The 13,876-nt window shown below is 39.8% G+C and overlaps 1 protein-coding gene across 1 annotated transcript in view; it reads left to right on the top strand.

Moving 5' to 3' along the window:
• Positions 1 to 766: 766 nt before the first annotated feature.
• LOC104563320 (centromere protein J) overlaps positions 767 to 13,876 on the top strand; it is a 33,178-nt gene continuing 20,068 nt past the window's right edge. The window contains 8 exon segments of the mRNA XM_061989643.1: positions 767 to 1,003; positions 2,560 to 2,656; positions 4,964 to 5,209; positions 6,395 to 6,490; positions 7,485 to 7,626; positions 9,569 to 9,677; positions 10,521 to 11,940; positions 13,091 to 13,205. Of these exon segments, the coding sequence (XP_061845627.1) occupies positions 767 to 1,003; positions 2,560 to 2,656; positions 4,964 to 5,209; positions 6,395 to 6,490; positions 7,485 to 7,626; positions 9,569 to 9,677; positions 10,521 to 11,940; positions 13,091 to 13,205 (2,462 nt within the window).

Below are 13,876 nucleotides of genomic sequence, written 5' to 3'. Positions count from 1 at the left end.
GAGTTTTTCAAATGGTATTGGTTTTTCACCCATTTCATGCTGTTATCTCCATTCCTCCTTGCTTTCTGCAGTCACCTTTGGACAATAAGCACTTCTTCTGAATTTAAAGGCTGAAGATTCAGCTTTACAGTCACTTACAGTTATTTACAAAGTCATTCACGACACTTTGGCAAATGCTTCTAGTAGTGAATGGGGTTTGTTTTTTATTGTAACAGAGCCTTATGTCTGCTCCCCTTTGTCTGAGAGTTTAGGATTCAATAGTGAGGAACCACACACTACATATAAACCATCTCAGCTGTCAGATTTTTTTTTTTAGTATTACATTTATCCTAACAATATTTTATGTCTATATATATATATATTCTGTTATATATATTAAAAATATATATGCATGTTTCACAGTTTCTGAAGTCAGAAGATACACTACAACCATCTGGGGCTAGAAATGTAACCTCCTGGATGAAAGAAAATGAAAAAAAGACAAACCACAAGATTTACTATGTCAGCATGACATATTTGTTCATGGTGGCTTTTATTGCACGTGCCTAACGTGGATTTTGGAAAGCAGGTCATGGAAGCAGACACTTTTAAGGAGGAAGACAATCTGTTACAGCAGAGTACTAGTGATCTGGCAAGCATGGTACCATCTTCCAATACAGTAACTGAGAAGGCCATACCTTCTTTATACCCAGGTTGTGTTAACAGTACAAGTGAGTCACTCAGCAAGCAGTGTCCGATTTTATACAGTCCAGATGCCAGTGGTACGATGGGCAACGGTAATGTTTTGACAGATAACTCAGACCACAATCAAGCTTTTCAATATGCAAGGCAGTTGTATTACTTGTCTGGGTCTGATTTTTTTCCTCGGAAGCTGGTTTCCAGTGTAACGCAGGCTGGACTTCATGATGCAAGTGACACCATGGAAATGTTTGCTCCTCCTCTGCTCCCTGCCTCAGAGCCTGGGATGAACCACTGTTCTTCCACCTACAAAAACATGGAACAGGTTAGTTTGCTTTAAACAATCGTGACATTTATAGCCTCATATTGTATATTTCTGATAATTGCACAGCCTCTTGAGAAAGAGCCAGTAACTTTTTTGTCTGTCTATAAGTAGGAAGCTTTACTGACGATTACTGGGAAGTGCCTCGTGACCCTGTGTCTGATGCTGTTGATCTAATGCATCCATGCAATAAAGTACTTTATCCAAGAGACAATTTTTCTCCTCTTCCTCTTTTTTGATAGTTATCACTGTCTCCTTTCCTTTGGTGAAAAATGTTGCATGTTCTGGTTCCACGTTCCCATGTATATAATGGTTGTGGGGCATGATTATGTTCTCATTTCCATAAGTTTTTCTATCAGTCCTCTTCCTCCATCTCCTTTTTTATCTTTTTTTCCATTTCTGACTTCTTCCTCTGTTCTTCAGTAATATGTCAGGAGATTTGTAGCTGGTCTGTGCCAATGCAGTGAGTCCCGGACCATCTAAATTTCCTGTGGCTGAGGACTGCTGCCTTGGGATCCAGTTTCCCACTGCCCTTCTCAAGGGGATACTTAAGAACCAGATAGGAGTTCACACCACCATCAGCTCTCAGTCTAATGAAAATTGTAGTACTTTACACAGAGGGAAAAGAAACATGCCCGGTTGTTGGGGAAAGCATTAATGTAAGTAAGGCTACAGCTGCAGATAGCTTCCTTTGAGCCTCAGGAATCTGCTACTTCTTTTCTGGATGACATAAAAGAGATCATGAAGTTTAATGACCAAAATGTATCCTGTGATATCCTGAACTGCCAACAGCTGATCATAAAATCTGACACCGAGTCTTGGGCATTCTTTGTTCTTTGGTGGCTTCTGGCCAGGACAGACAGAACAGAAGAAACAGATGAGTAGGAGAATAAAGACAAACTGGGAAACTTGGAAGCCTGTGGCAAATTGGCAAGAGGGAGTGCCTTGCCTGCAGAAGGACTAAGGAACAGTGGCAGAAATTTAGTAAGAGTCAGTCCTTTCTCTATGTTAGTGAAGACTTCTGTGGAGGCAATGTTCATATTTCCTCCTAATTGCATCTGCACTCTGTGGTTATTGACTTTTGAAAACTGCTTTTCAACTACAATACTGGTGTTTTCCATTTATCAGAGTTCAACAAACAATGAAATATTGGACCCTGTCACAGTTTTAAGTCTTACAGTGAAGCCTGATCTGAGGGTATCATCTGCTCTGATACTGTTCTAACACCTTCTTGGTGCAAATCATGGATGAGCAATTCTCTCTCATCTGTGCTTTGGTTTCTGTGAGAAGGAAATCTCAGCATACAGACCAGAAGAAAATTCTGGCTAATGTGAGGCTCATCAGCAAAACCTGGCAAGGCACATACTGCCTGCACAGTGTCAGTGTACCCTTTCAGTTATAAAATTGCAAGAGTTTTAAATATAAATGTTAACATTCCTTATTAGAAGTAATACACGCTTAAAGAAATACCCACCCCCGAAGTCCAGATAGGGTGATTCTTCCTGATCAGAAACTGTGCAGAAATGTAGTTTGATACTCTGTTTTCATGGTATTTTCAGACTCCAGGGCAGCAGGATCAGGTGATGAGGCAGCAGATTGAGCAGCTGCAAAGGCTGGTGGCTGAACAGCAGAAGATGATTGCACTTTACAACCCAGGTACACGGGGAATCCCTCCTGATACTGTGGCACCCTCATCTGCTGATGCTTGCACTCCAGCAGGGAAATGTGACAGTTTCTTAGAGAGATGGTTTGATAGCTGTTTTCAGTGGCTGTGGGCTCTTCTTTTGTCAGTGGGCTAAAACATTGGTTTCTTTAAACACATTACACACAAGATGTAAACCATGGAAAACATGTCTTTCTACTTTTCTGTGTTAAAATTCCAGTAGACCCATGAGGAGGAGACTTTTGTGCTTAATACCAGACCTCTTGCACAGACTTCTATTAGAGTACAGATTTGAATGCTACTGGAGAAAATCTTAGTATCGTGATGAACATTATAAAAATGCTGAAACTTTTTATTCTTTCTGTACCTATACATGAAATTTACAGCTTTTACATAGAAAAAAAGAAGAGAAAGAACATCAACACTGTTGTCAACACTGTTGACACCATTTCTGTTGCTAGACTCTTACCTTTAATAGTACAGCCTGTTCCTCACAGCATGATACAGCTCCTTGAACGACTTCATTTTACCCTGTGACATTGCCAGAAAATGCAATCTGCTCAGCAATTAGAAAAAGAGGAACCCCACACTGTCCGCAGAACGTGACTCCATGGTGAAAGAAGAATTTAGGGAAATCATGTAGATTTGTGACAGCACTGGCCTGGCTTTAGCAAAGCTTCTTGTGCATAACATCAAGCAGGGAGCATCCATTAGAGCCAAGTGACCCTTGGATTGCTCATTTCAGATAATTCTTGGATTACTTCTTCAGATAACCTGCTGGGGAGGCAGCTTCAACTAATCCATGTGGTAGAAGTCTAAGCAGTCTAAGGCAGCCCCTGCCTGCATCTGTGCACTGACCTAGGGTCAGTTTCTCAGTCTAATTTCAAGCTGCTTTGACCAATTGAGGAACTGTAAGAGTCTCGTTTTGCTAAGATCTCAGAGGATAATTAGGAGAAGGAGAACTAGGTAATGGCACCTTGTGTGCTACTGTTCAGTTGCAGCCTGATGGGGCCTTACAGATAGCTTTCCAGAGCTGAAAAGCTACATGTGTTTTCATAACTTTCTTCCTGTGTTCTAACCACACATAATGTGAGGAAGTCCTCTCAGTCAAAGACAGTCACATAATTTGCTGACCTTCCATGCATGTGCAAAAATATTTCATAGTCACCTAGTTTGACCAGTTTAGACAGAATAATTTATAACCAAAACTCTCTTTCAGTTGTCACATGAGGAATATCTGCTTAAAAAGTTCTACCTTAAAACAATTGGCTTTACTTTAGGCAGAGTTAGCAGTAATAATAAAACCACCAAGAATTTACAGCCTTTCACCTTCCCTCCACCCCCTGCTCTGGAAACCTTGTGATCTAGCACTTGTTAGTTGGCTTTAGGGAAATATGATCTTACATTGTGGCTGCCATAAAAGAAATTGAAATTTTAGCAAGTTTCGACTACCTCACTAATGTATATAACAGCAGTTACTAGCCAACATAATAAAAGAGCTTGGACAGTGGAATTAAACAACATTCACCAGGAAAGTGCTTGCAGGCTTTTAATTGCCTTCTACTCCCAGTGTAACAAAAATGGAAGAAAATTAAAAAAAACACCCTAGTCTTTTAAATCTGTGTATATGCATGCATAAATAGATCTGCATAAATACACCAAATCATCTCTGCTGGCTTCAAGTGTCAGTTTGTTGTGGGTTTTGCCCAACCAGTAAAGAAGCACCATGACAGTCTCTTGCTCGGTGCCCCCACTTCAACCCCACACTCGTTAGGATGACAGAGGTCCCAGAGAAATGGGAATAAAAAGATAACCAAGGATGTTGTGGATTGAGACAAGAGCAGGGAGGGCTTGCTGCCAATTACAGTCCTGGGCAAAACAGACTCCAGTACTTGACTTAGAGAAGAAAGTAGGAAAGTTTATTCTACTACCTACAAGAAACAGAACAGAATAGAAGGCTTCCACTTTGAAGTCTTCTAATAAAATGTGTAAACAGACATCCAGAGCTAAAATAAAAACTTTCCCCACTTTTGTATTGAGAAGTGCCTTAGAAATACTTTGCAATATGTAACTTTTACCTACTAAGAGACAAAGAATCCTAGGGGAAATGTGCTCAGGAGTACTATGTAAATTAATGATGCAGATTTAAGTTTTACAACTTAAATGAAATAACAAAAGAAGAATCTACTTATTTCACTCTGAACATGCAAACTACTAGGGAGCATGAAAGCAACAATGGTTTGGTGAAAAATATTTGTCCTAAAGTTCTCTAATTTTTCTTCTCTGGTTATTATTGTTAGGCTTTTCTGTTTCTTCTGGGATACCTTCTCGTCTAGTAGCCATGATGCCACCCCATCCATGCTTTCCACCTACTTTCGTTCCTGTCCAGTTCCCATCAGAAAATTCTTCCCAAGTTAAGAGCCCAGAGTGCTTACAGACCTCTCCCTTGGCAACATGCTCTGCTTGGCAAAGCAGATCTTCACCAGTCATGCCAAATGAGAGCAGTTCAGAAATCTCAGGAGAGCATGTGCAGCTTTCAGATTCAGGTGAGTAACAAGTTCTGGAAATTTGAAGCTAATCCTTTGGATTTTTCTCCTTGCTAGTGACTGTTACTGATCTTTTTACAGGTCAGGCGAAGGTGCTTTGATTTTATGGTGGCTTGTTATAAAAGTTTTTAAAGTATTACAAACTTGTTTTTTTAAACTTTTTTAATCACAATCATCCTGTCCCTCATATTGACAGAGAAATTTGGCCTTGTAGATATAAATGGAGCAGAAAGTCGTTAAATTTGAAACACTATTGTATGAAATGGGGAATATGTCAGATTTAGGGGGAGAAGCATAAAAAGTAGGAAGTGGATATAGCTTTCAAACGTGAAAGAACATGTTTCTTTAGCTAAGAAGACCTGCTCTTTGTCAGCAATCTTTATGTTTCTCACATTGATGCAGAATTGCATCGTTTGGAGGAAAAACATTATAAGCTGCTACTTGGTGTCTTCTCTGTGCTATACTTTGTAGCCTTCCACAGCATGATATCAAAGAGTGAGGAAGAAGAAAGAGCAATTTGTAAGAAATCAAAAGCTGATTTCAAAATGTAGGGAAGTGGAATAAAAAGAAGTGGGAAAGAAACCTCTTAGAGAAGAATAGGATGTAAATCTGATCTGCATCATGGATTCCTTTGAACTTGTATAGCAAGACCTGACTACGGTGCTGTGAGATAGTCCCACAATACATATTCTACAGTCCAGCTCAGGACCAGTTTCACTCTCACTGAAAGAGTCGTGTCTCTTTAGTATGCCTGGCACTATTATTTTGTTGTTGGGTTAACCTGAACCTGTGTCAGTTGTCCAGTGAAGTTTATCAGAGAGCTTCAGAAATACTGCTGGCATAAATGGAGTGTGTGTGAGGGTGAGGACAGCAGGAATCTGAAAGCAAGGATGCATTAGGACAGGGGAAGGTATGACTGCTCATTTTTTCAACAGCAGTGCTGACTTAGACTTGCTATCTGTATGTAAAACTAAGGCTTGAAGGTGCAGAGCCTTAGTACCTCAGGTTAACTCCTGACATGAAGCTGGTCAGTGCGGCTGCCTTTGAAATATGCTTCAGTAGAATGTGTGCATGAGGACTGGGCTGAACTTCCTGACTGTTGCGATGAGTGTGGATTTTTACTGCTGGAAGCATAAACATGAGTATATCTACAGCTTGTATAACACTTCACATTCTTATTTAAAGGGATAAGCACTGAGCCATTGCTTCAGTGGACTGAGAGCCTGACAAAAACACTTTCCAGAGAAGATGCTCAGGAAGAGGATAGAAGAGAAAACAAAGGTAAATTACACAGCTGCTTGGACACATCCTTCTTACCTTGCACTGGGGAATCACTAGTTGAAAATTACAGTGCTAGGGCACCTCTCCTATTAGAGCATTCTGGAGACAACCCAGCACAAGTTTTGTGTCCCTTGCTGCTGTCAACATGCTCTTTCACCTCTGCCTCCTCATCTATATTCTGGTGCAAGGCGAGAAGGCTGCAGAAACAGCACTGTTTGTCTGCTGTCAGACTGGAGATTTTTGGTATGGAGCTGAGAAAGGCTGAGGGAAAGACATAACTAGACAGTCCTTGCAGCATGTTGCAGAGGATTTCAATAGCACTAGGTGTATTAATGTGACAAAGTGAGCTATGTAGTTCCTGGTTACAACAACAGTGTGTAGTATGAATGAGTCAGTAAAAGCTTTTGGTTTCAATTGACAGATCTAACTTGAGTTAAGAGAAGTCCTCATTAGCTGACACTTAGAAAAAAAGATGATATGAATTAGGAGCCTTTTTGTTGTAGCGAAGAGAGTCAGTAATCTTCAAGAGGAAGGTCTACAAATTTGTACTTTTGTCAAATAGAATAGAAAATGCCCTGTTAGCAAGTCTCATATGTGCAAATACTGCTCGTTAAACTGTTTAATGAACTGCCTTGCAGAGCACATGGTTACAGACACTGTGTAGCAAAGTGTCTCCATTGAAAGGTTCTGCAGTAAACACGTTAACCAAGCATTACAAGTCTCTAGAGACAAGGACTGCAAATCATATTATTTGCCCTTTCATTATTTCCAGGAACTAGAATTGAGGAACAGGAGCTTCTTTTTTTTTTTTTTCATGAGTTGCATCCTTCCACCTATTTAATTCAGTATTGCATTCTAGAACTGCTTTGAAAACTCAAAATATGGCATCTGTTGTTGAAAAGGTAAACATTTCTAATTGATTTTATTGTGTTTATCGTTCACTTATTCATTCTACAAAGTCTTTGTTTTCATTAACCTTTTTCCTGCTGCTTAGATAAGAGTCAATTAAAAGAAAGGAGTTTCCCTGAAACTTTTTCTGCTGTCAAAGAAGAACAAAGAGAACAAGTAAAGGAGGACATTCCTCAATCTCCCTTTGGCATAGAGGAGGAGATGAAGACTGGAAACATAGAAGACAGGTGAGAAATTATCTTAATCAGTCAAAACAAGCTACAAAAGCATGTTTTCCTTGATTGTACACATACTGTATGTGTTTGCAATACAAAGGCTCTTTCCTTTGATTGAGAGTGACAGGTATGCATGGGCAGAGATTGGACAGGAGCTGGCAGCTGACTTGCTTCTATAAAATAAAATGCCAGTTTCACCAGTTTACATGAAATGGTTTTGCAACTATGGTCATAGAATTATAGAATTATAGAATCATTACACTTGCAAAAGACCTTTAAGATAATCAAGTCCAACCACTAACTTCATACTGCTAGGCCCATCACTAAACTAAAACATATCCCTTAGCACCTCATCTACATGTCTTTTGAATATCTCTAGGCATGGTGACTCCATCACCTCCCTGGGCAGCCCATTCCAGTGCTTAACAAGTCTCTTGATGAAAAAGTTCTTTCTAATATCCAATCTAAACCTCCCTTGGGGCAACTTGAGCCCATTTCCTCTTGTCTTATAACTCATTATTGGAGCAAAAAGACTGACCCCAGCCTCATAACAACCCCTGTTCAGGTAGCTGTAGATCTTCAAAATACAGAAGTAAGGCAAAAATTGGAAGGGGAGATGGCATCTTTTGTTGTGACATTGACCATCTGTTTGTGATGGCAGAATCAGTCTGAGGAGTAGCTTGTTCACTTTTTCCTTGCTCTGCCTCTTCAGTTGTGCCAAGATCAATTTTTATGTGCCTATATAATGAACAGGTGAGCAAAGTAATCCTTGTTAAAACTATCTGGAGAGATGACAAATGCAACTTTTAACTTGGATTGGTTCTCTGGTCTGTTTTATCACTGCATTGCAAAAGGAGTAGTACCAGCACACTGAGGGATTGCTCACGGCTAGGCAAGAATGGGTAGGTTGGCATTAGTGACAGAAGAAATGCTCATAGAGTTGTTACCTTTCCTTGGCTGATGCATATCGAAGCAGCAGCATTTTTGACACACTGAGCCTTCCATCAAGTTTAAAGGTGAAGCAACAAACTTCTAGGCAAGTACAGCCTGAGACTAACCATCATGAGTGTGTTTTAGTGCATTAACCATGTGGGACTTGTGCTTTGGTTCACATTGTGCCCTTAGCATGAGCTGGATGACATTAAAAACAGAGAATGCACTCCAGCTCTTCATGACAATTTGCCTATGGGACCCGGCTCTAGTCGCTTTGAAGTAAACATCCCTGGAATGCATATTGTCTAATGTTGTGTCCTCAACAATGACAGTTTTACTGTACAAATCTAATCCTATTAGGCCATGGTGTGTGCTGATAGTCAGAGCCAGACTGACAAACAAAAAGATAATCTGTGTTACAGATTAGGTTTAGGCGGAGATGTAGTATAGAAAGAGGAGTAATGTTCTGCGCAACCAGAACCTCTCTTAAAAGTGAGATTTTTAATATTCAGTAGAAATTATTAGTGGCTAAATTGCATTTAAGTACATTTTCAATGAAATATGTTTGTGTATGCTGTGTTATGCTTCATTTTGAGTCAGCATTCAATTTGTCCCTTCACAACACTATAGACGTTATTTTTCTCCTCTGTCACTCTTCACCAGCTAATTCAAACCACTTTGTCAGAGAGATAGTGAGTTCTTTGTGACTGTAACCAGCTATAGTCTGGAGAAAATGCCTGAAATATTTTTCCTTTTGACTATTTTCTATTTTTAAGGAGAGACTGATGGCAGCCAAAAAAATGCTGCTTGCTGGAAGCATAATTAATGTTTAGTCTAGATAGTATGTTTTAAAGTGAGTCTTAGATGTCACGTAATAGTGGGCTTTTTATTAATATGCTTCATGTTTTAAGAAACTGCAGACATTTCAGTTCTAACCACAACATTAGAGACATGAGAATTATTGAAAAAAAACCCTATTTGAAGAAACTTATAAATAAGTACCTTCTTGTTTCCTGACTAGACCAATCAGACCAGCAATTGGTATTAGACAGAAGACTTCTAAAGAATTTGTTCAACAGCAACCCAAAGTAAACAAAAAACTCACAGAAAAACTGCAGAAGGAGCATCAGGTACTGTGCCATTGGTGCACTTACTTTGTTTTTGACAAGTTGTCATGGATTTGGGTACTGAGCAGACTCTGTTTTGCCTCACTGCATGGCAGTGCACTGTTCTTTCATATGATACTGAAAGATTTTTCCCAAAAGTATTATTCGGTCACAGTCATATTCCTCACTGTTTCCCATTGGATTCCTCTCTTTACACATACTTTTTGGGTCATAGTGTCAGAGCCTCAATAGACTTCTCTAAATTAGACCTCAAGGTGGATTCTGTTAGTTTATTTCATAATAAGTGGACTGTGCAGTCTCTCATGTGCTACTGATGTGAGAATGAGAGCACTTCCAAATAGTTTTTGTGCAAGGGCCAAGTACAGTAATGCTTGCTGTTTGAGATGAGTTTATGTCTGACACCTCTAGGTGTCAGACTCAGCATTTTGATAGGCTTTTTGACTTTGGAACATGCACATTTCATCACTTGGGAATTTTCCCTATGTCTCCCCAGCATAACAACATCTCAAATTAATATTCCTGTGTGCCTTTGTAAAAAACACTGAAACCTCCCTTAAAAACAAATGCAGACAGAAGTATTCTCATCTTCTGGTCATATAAACACTTAGCACCATCTTAACCATCTGACTTTACCAATGAGTTAATGGAGGCATCACATAACAACTGTTTCTAAAACTCCTCCTATGTTCCCTCTAGTCTCAGGACTGTAACTACTATACTCAGTTATCCATAGCCAGGGTCTTTAAGACTTCTTATGTCGTAGCCTTTTTGATCATCACAAATATCTTTCATTCTGGAGAATGATTCTCAGACTATGGTTGCCAAGATTTTTGGTGTTTTTTTCAGAGCAAGGCAAAAGTAGCACCTCAGAAGGCTTTTCTGAAACGAAAAGAAGGTACAGCAAAGTTCAAAAATAATAAGCAGAAGCCTTTGAAAGAAGATAACAAATATTCCAGAAGAGTTGCTCTATCCTGCTGGGGTCATTTTTCCCAGCCTGGTCAGGTGGATGCAGGCATGCTGCATGGGAAATGCTCTCAGTTAAATCTGCAGGTCAGTAGCTCCATGCAGATGGGTACACATGAAAAAAAAGCAGACTATGCTTTAGCTGAGTGGGAGATAAAAGCTCAGACTGATTGTGAAGCAAAAGTAGTTGAGCAAAGTGCAGAAGAAAAAGAAGTTATCATGAGAGATGAAGATGTAAAAGAAAATCCTACTGACTCGCAACAGAGAAGATGGCCTGAAATCCTGCAACTGTGTCCTGAAACAGTAACAGAAATGAACCTATGACTTGGTGAGGAAAGGGAGACTCACCATACAGATTCTCTAGGGCAAGCAGGCAGAACTGATGGAAGACTTGTGGAGGGTACACTGCAAAGGGACATAGGTAGGGTGGATCAACCTCTGAAGGGTTATCTCATAGAGGGAGCAACCCGCCCCTTGGAAGTCCTGCAAAAGCATTCTCCACTTCAGGATTTAGAAACAGATTGCATCAAGAAGACAGAGTGGAGTGCAGGCCCTGCATTAGCACAGGATCAGCAGAGGGTTCAGGTATGTCCAGAGAAACTTGTTTCAGGGGACCAGAGCTCAGAAAGCAAAAGACAAATCCATACTGGTTTTAAGATGTTCAATGATAACATAGTAAAGATTACATGTAGCTCACCTGAGGCTGTGGAGAAAGGAAGCTCATCCTCAGCCTTGCAGAAGAAGTGGCAAAGGAAGGGTACAGCTGTCCCAATGTGGCATACTGCATCTTTGTCCTGTGAGTCAAGCTGCTTATCCTCCAACAGTGATGATGACTCCAAATCTCACCATGCACAGTATCACTCCCAGCATGGACCTCAGGCAGTAGACGATACTGACAAACATTCAGATCTCTCTGATGGTGATTATGCCAGCAGTGAGCCAAGTGGAACTGAAAAAATATCTACCAGAAAGTGCAGCAGATCACCTCCAAGGAAAAAAGATACTCAAGTGATCTCAAGACAACAAATTCCCTCCTGCAGCACAAGTAGCAGCGATTCCAGCACTGGGGTTGTCAGGCTGAAAGGGAGCAAGACTCACTCTTCTCTTCAGCAGTCACTATTTTGTCTCACAAAATCAAAAAGAAGAGAGCATGAGCCTGAATCAAAGAATGAGAATAGGGTCAAGAATGTTAAAACCAATCATCTACCACCCTCAACAGTGGCTAGTGAGATTCCTGCTTTCAGGATTAAAGAAACACCTGCAATGGATGAACCACAAAAAAAACTGTTGACAGATACTTCAGGTAAGAGCTACCTGAGTTTTGACCTGCATTTATTTTCCACATAAGAGGAAAATTTCTCTTGGATTTATGACTCATTCTGACAGTGCTCCCTAGGTATATGCCCACCTCAATCAGTATTTCTTAGCTCTAAACTGTAGAATAGTCAAGAAGGGACAGATATATCTGCAAGCTCCTTGTTATGCTTGGCTCTCCATCATCACTAGCCATTTTTCCTAAGTCTGCTGCTTGAGGTACACTTTCAGGTGGAGACTGTTGACCTCATGAGTCAATGAGAGGTTCAGCAAGTCCCTGAAGTCATAGAGTGTCCTGTAGCTTAGGTGTGTTCCTCCCACTGATCCTTTGACAGTGAGATATTAACATTTTCTGTTTATGCTCCTCAGAGGTAATGCCTTTAAAAAAACAGGCAAATCATTTCTCAAATTTACATGTTGTACTCCTGAGACACAGAAACTCTTGCATCAGTGGAAAATGATGATTTCCTAAGAATATCTTAGTTTGTCCTGAAAGTAGTCCCAGTTCTTTGATCAGCTAATCTTCCTAGCCTTTTTGCCCTAGTGATCTTCTGGCAACGAAATTGTATCCTGCTTGAGCAGAATTTGGTCCTTTTTATTAAACTGATTCTTGACTCTTCTTCTTAGTCTCCACTGAAGGATTTCCTGCACATGGACTCCTCATCCCAAACCCATTGGTCATCTTTTTGTGTAGGATCAGTCAAAATCAGTTGTCCTGACTGCAATAATCACTGGGGCAGAAATATTCACTTTTGATGGCTCTTGATTGTTCTGTCACAACTTGCTAAGCATACTCTGCTCCATGTCAGGCTGCTATTTAAAAAAAGGATTCCTGAGGCCTCTTTGAGAATTACATTAAAAATAATATTGAAGTATCTTGTGGCATTCACATTACTGAAAAATAATTCAGCTACTGACAGCAACATATCCCCAAATCTGTTTCACTTACCATGATTTCTGGGGCTTGGATTGCACTACTGAGAACTATGATGGGAAGAGACTACTTGCATAATTAGGCAAAGATACATAAATTCTTCTTGACAGATTAAGCAGTAAAGCTTACTGCATTTGTGTAGACTGAGGGTTTAAATACAAAGAGAGGATACATAAATCTTCCAAAGTTCTGTCTACTAACATAGATTTCTTTATAGAAGAAATTCAGAACATCCTTACCAGAGGATTAGAGATGGGTGTATATAGCAGAGGAGCACCTTCACTGACTAACATAAAAGAGGAAGCAATGCATTTTTGCAGGTAAATCTGTATAAACCTGAAATTGATTTACGTGTGCAGTGAGGTAAATGTTTCCTTCAGGATCCTTAAAACTAGGCTGCTAAATTCTTACTTATTCGCTAGCTTCTTTTCAAGGGCGTCTCTTGTCCTTTCAGAACTGAAAGATTTATTTAGCTGTCTAGATTAAAAGCAAAGCACCTCACTGAAGGAGGCCAACTCTGAAAACACCGGTGCAGTAACACCAAATGCTTTTTATAAACTGTTGAACATTTTCTGATTACAGTGAATCAGTAAGAAGCCAGGACAATTTGTTTTACAGGATAAGGCCTCTGATGGAGTAAATGATAAACTTCTCATATCACATTCACATCAGGATGAGTTCATAGTTCCAAAGTCAACAAAAAAATGCACAGCACATGTCAATGCCAACAGCATTGGTATATCAGAAATATCTATCTCCAGACTAGACTGAGGATGCATTTGGTACCATATAAATGAAGAACCTAAAAATTCAAGACAGTTGCTTTTGTAATTTGTAATTATTAAATGCTGAAAATGGTTTTGTTTTGGTTTTTATCTTCATAGAATATGAATAATTCCCTACCACAAAGTTTATGCAAGAAATAAGTCTTGAAATTATGGGGTTGGGAATGGAAATGCCTCCACAACTGTAACTAATTATGGGTTGTGCA

Source organism: Colius striatus, chromosome 2 (genome assembly GCF_028858725.1).
Source record: "Colius striatus isolate bColStr4 chromosome 2, bColStr4.1.hap1, whole genome shotgun sequence".
In the NCBI taxonomy this organism is placed as follows: domain Eukaryota; kingdom Metazoa; phylum Chordata; class Aves; order Coliiformes; family Coliidae; genus Colius; species Colius striatus.
Note: the sequence above shows the minus strand (reverse complement) of the source record. Positions and strands in the feature narration are given on the sequence as shown.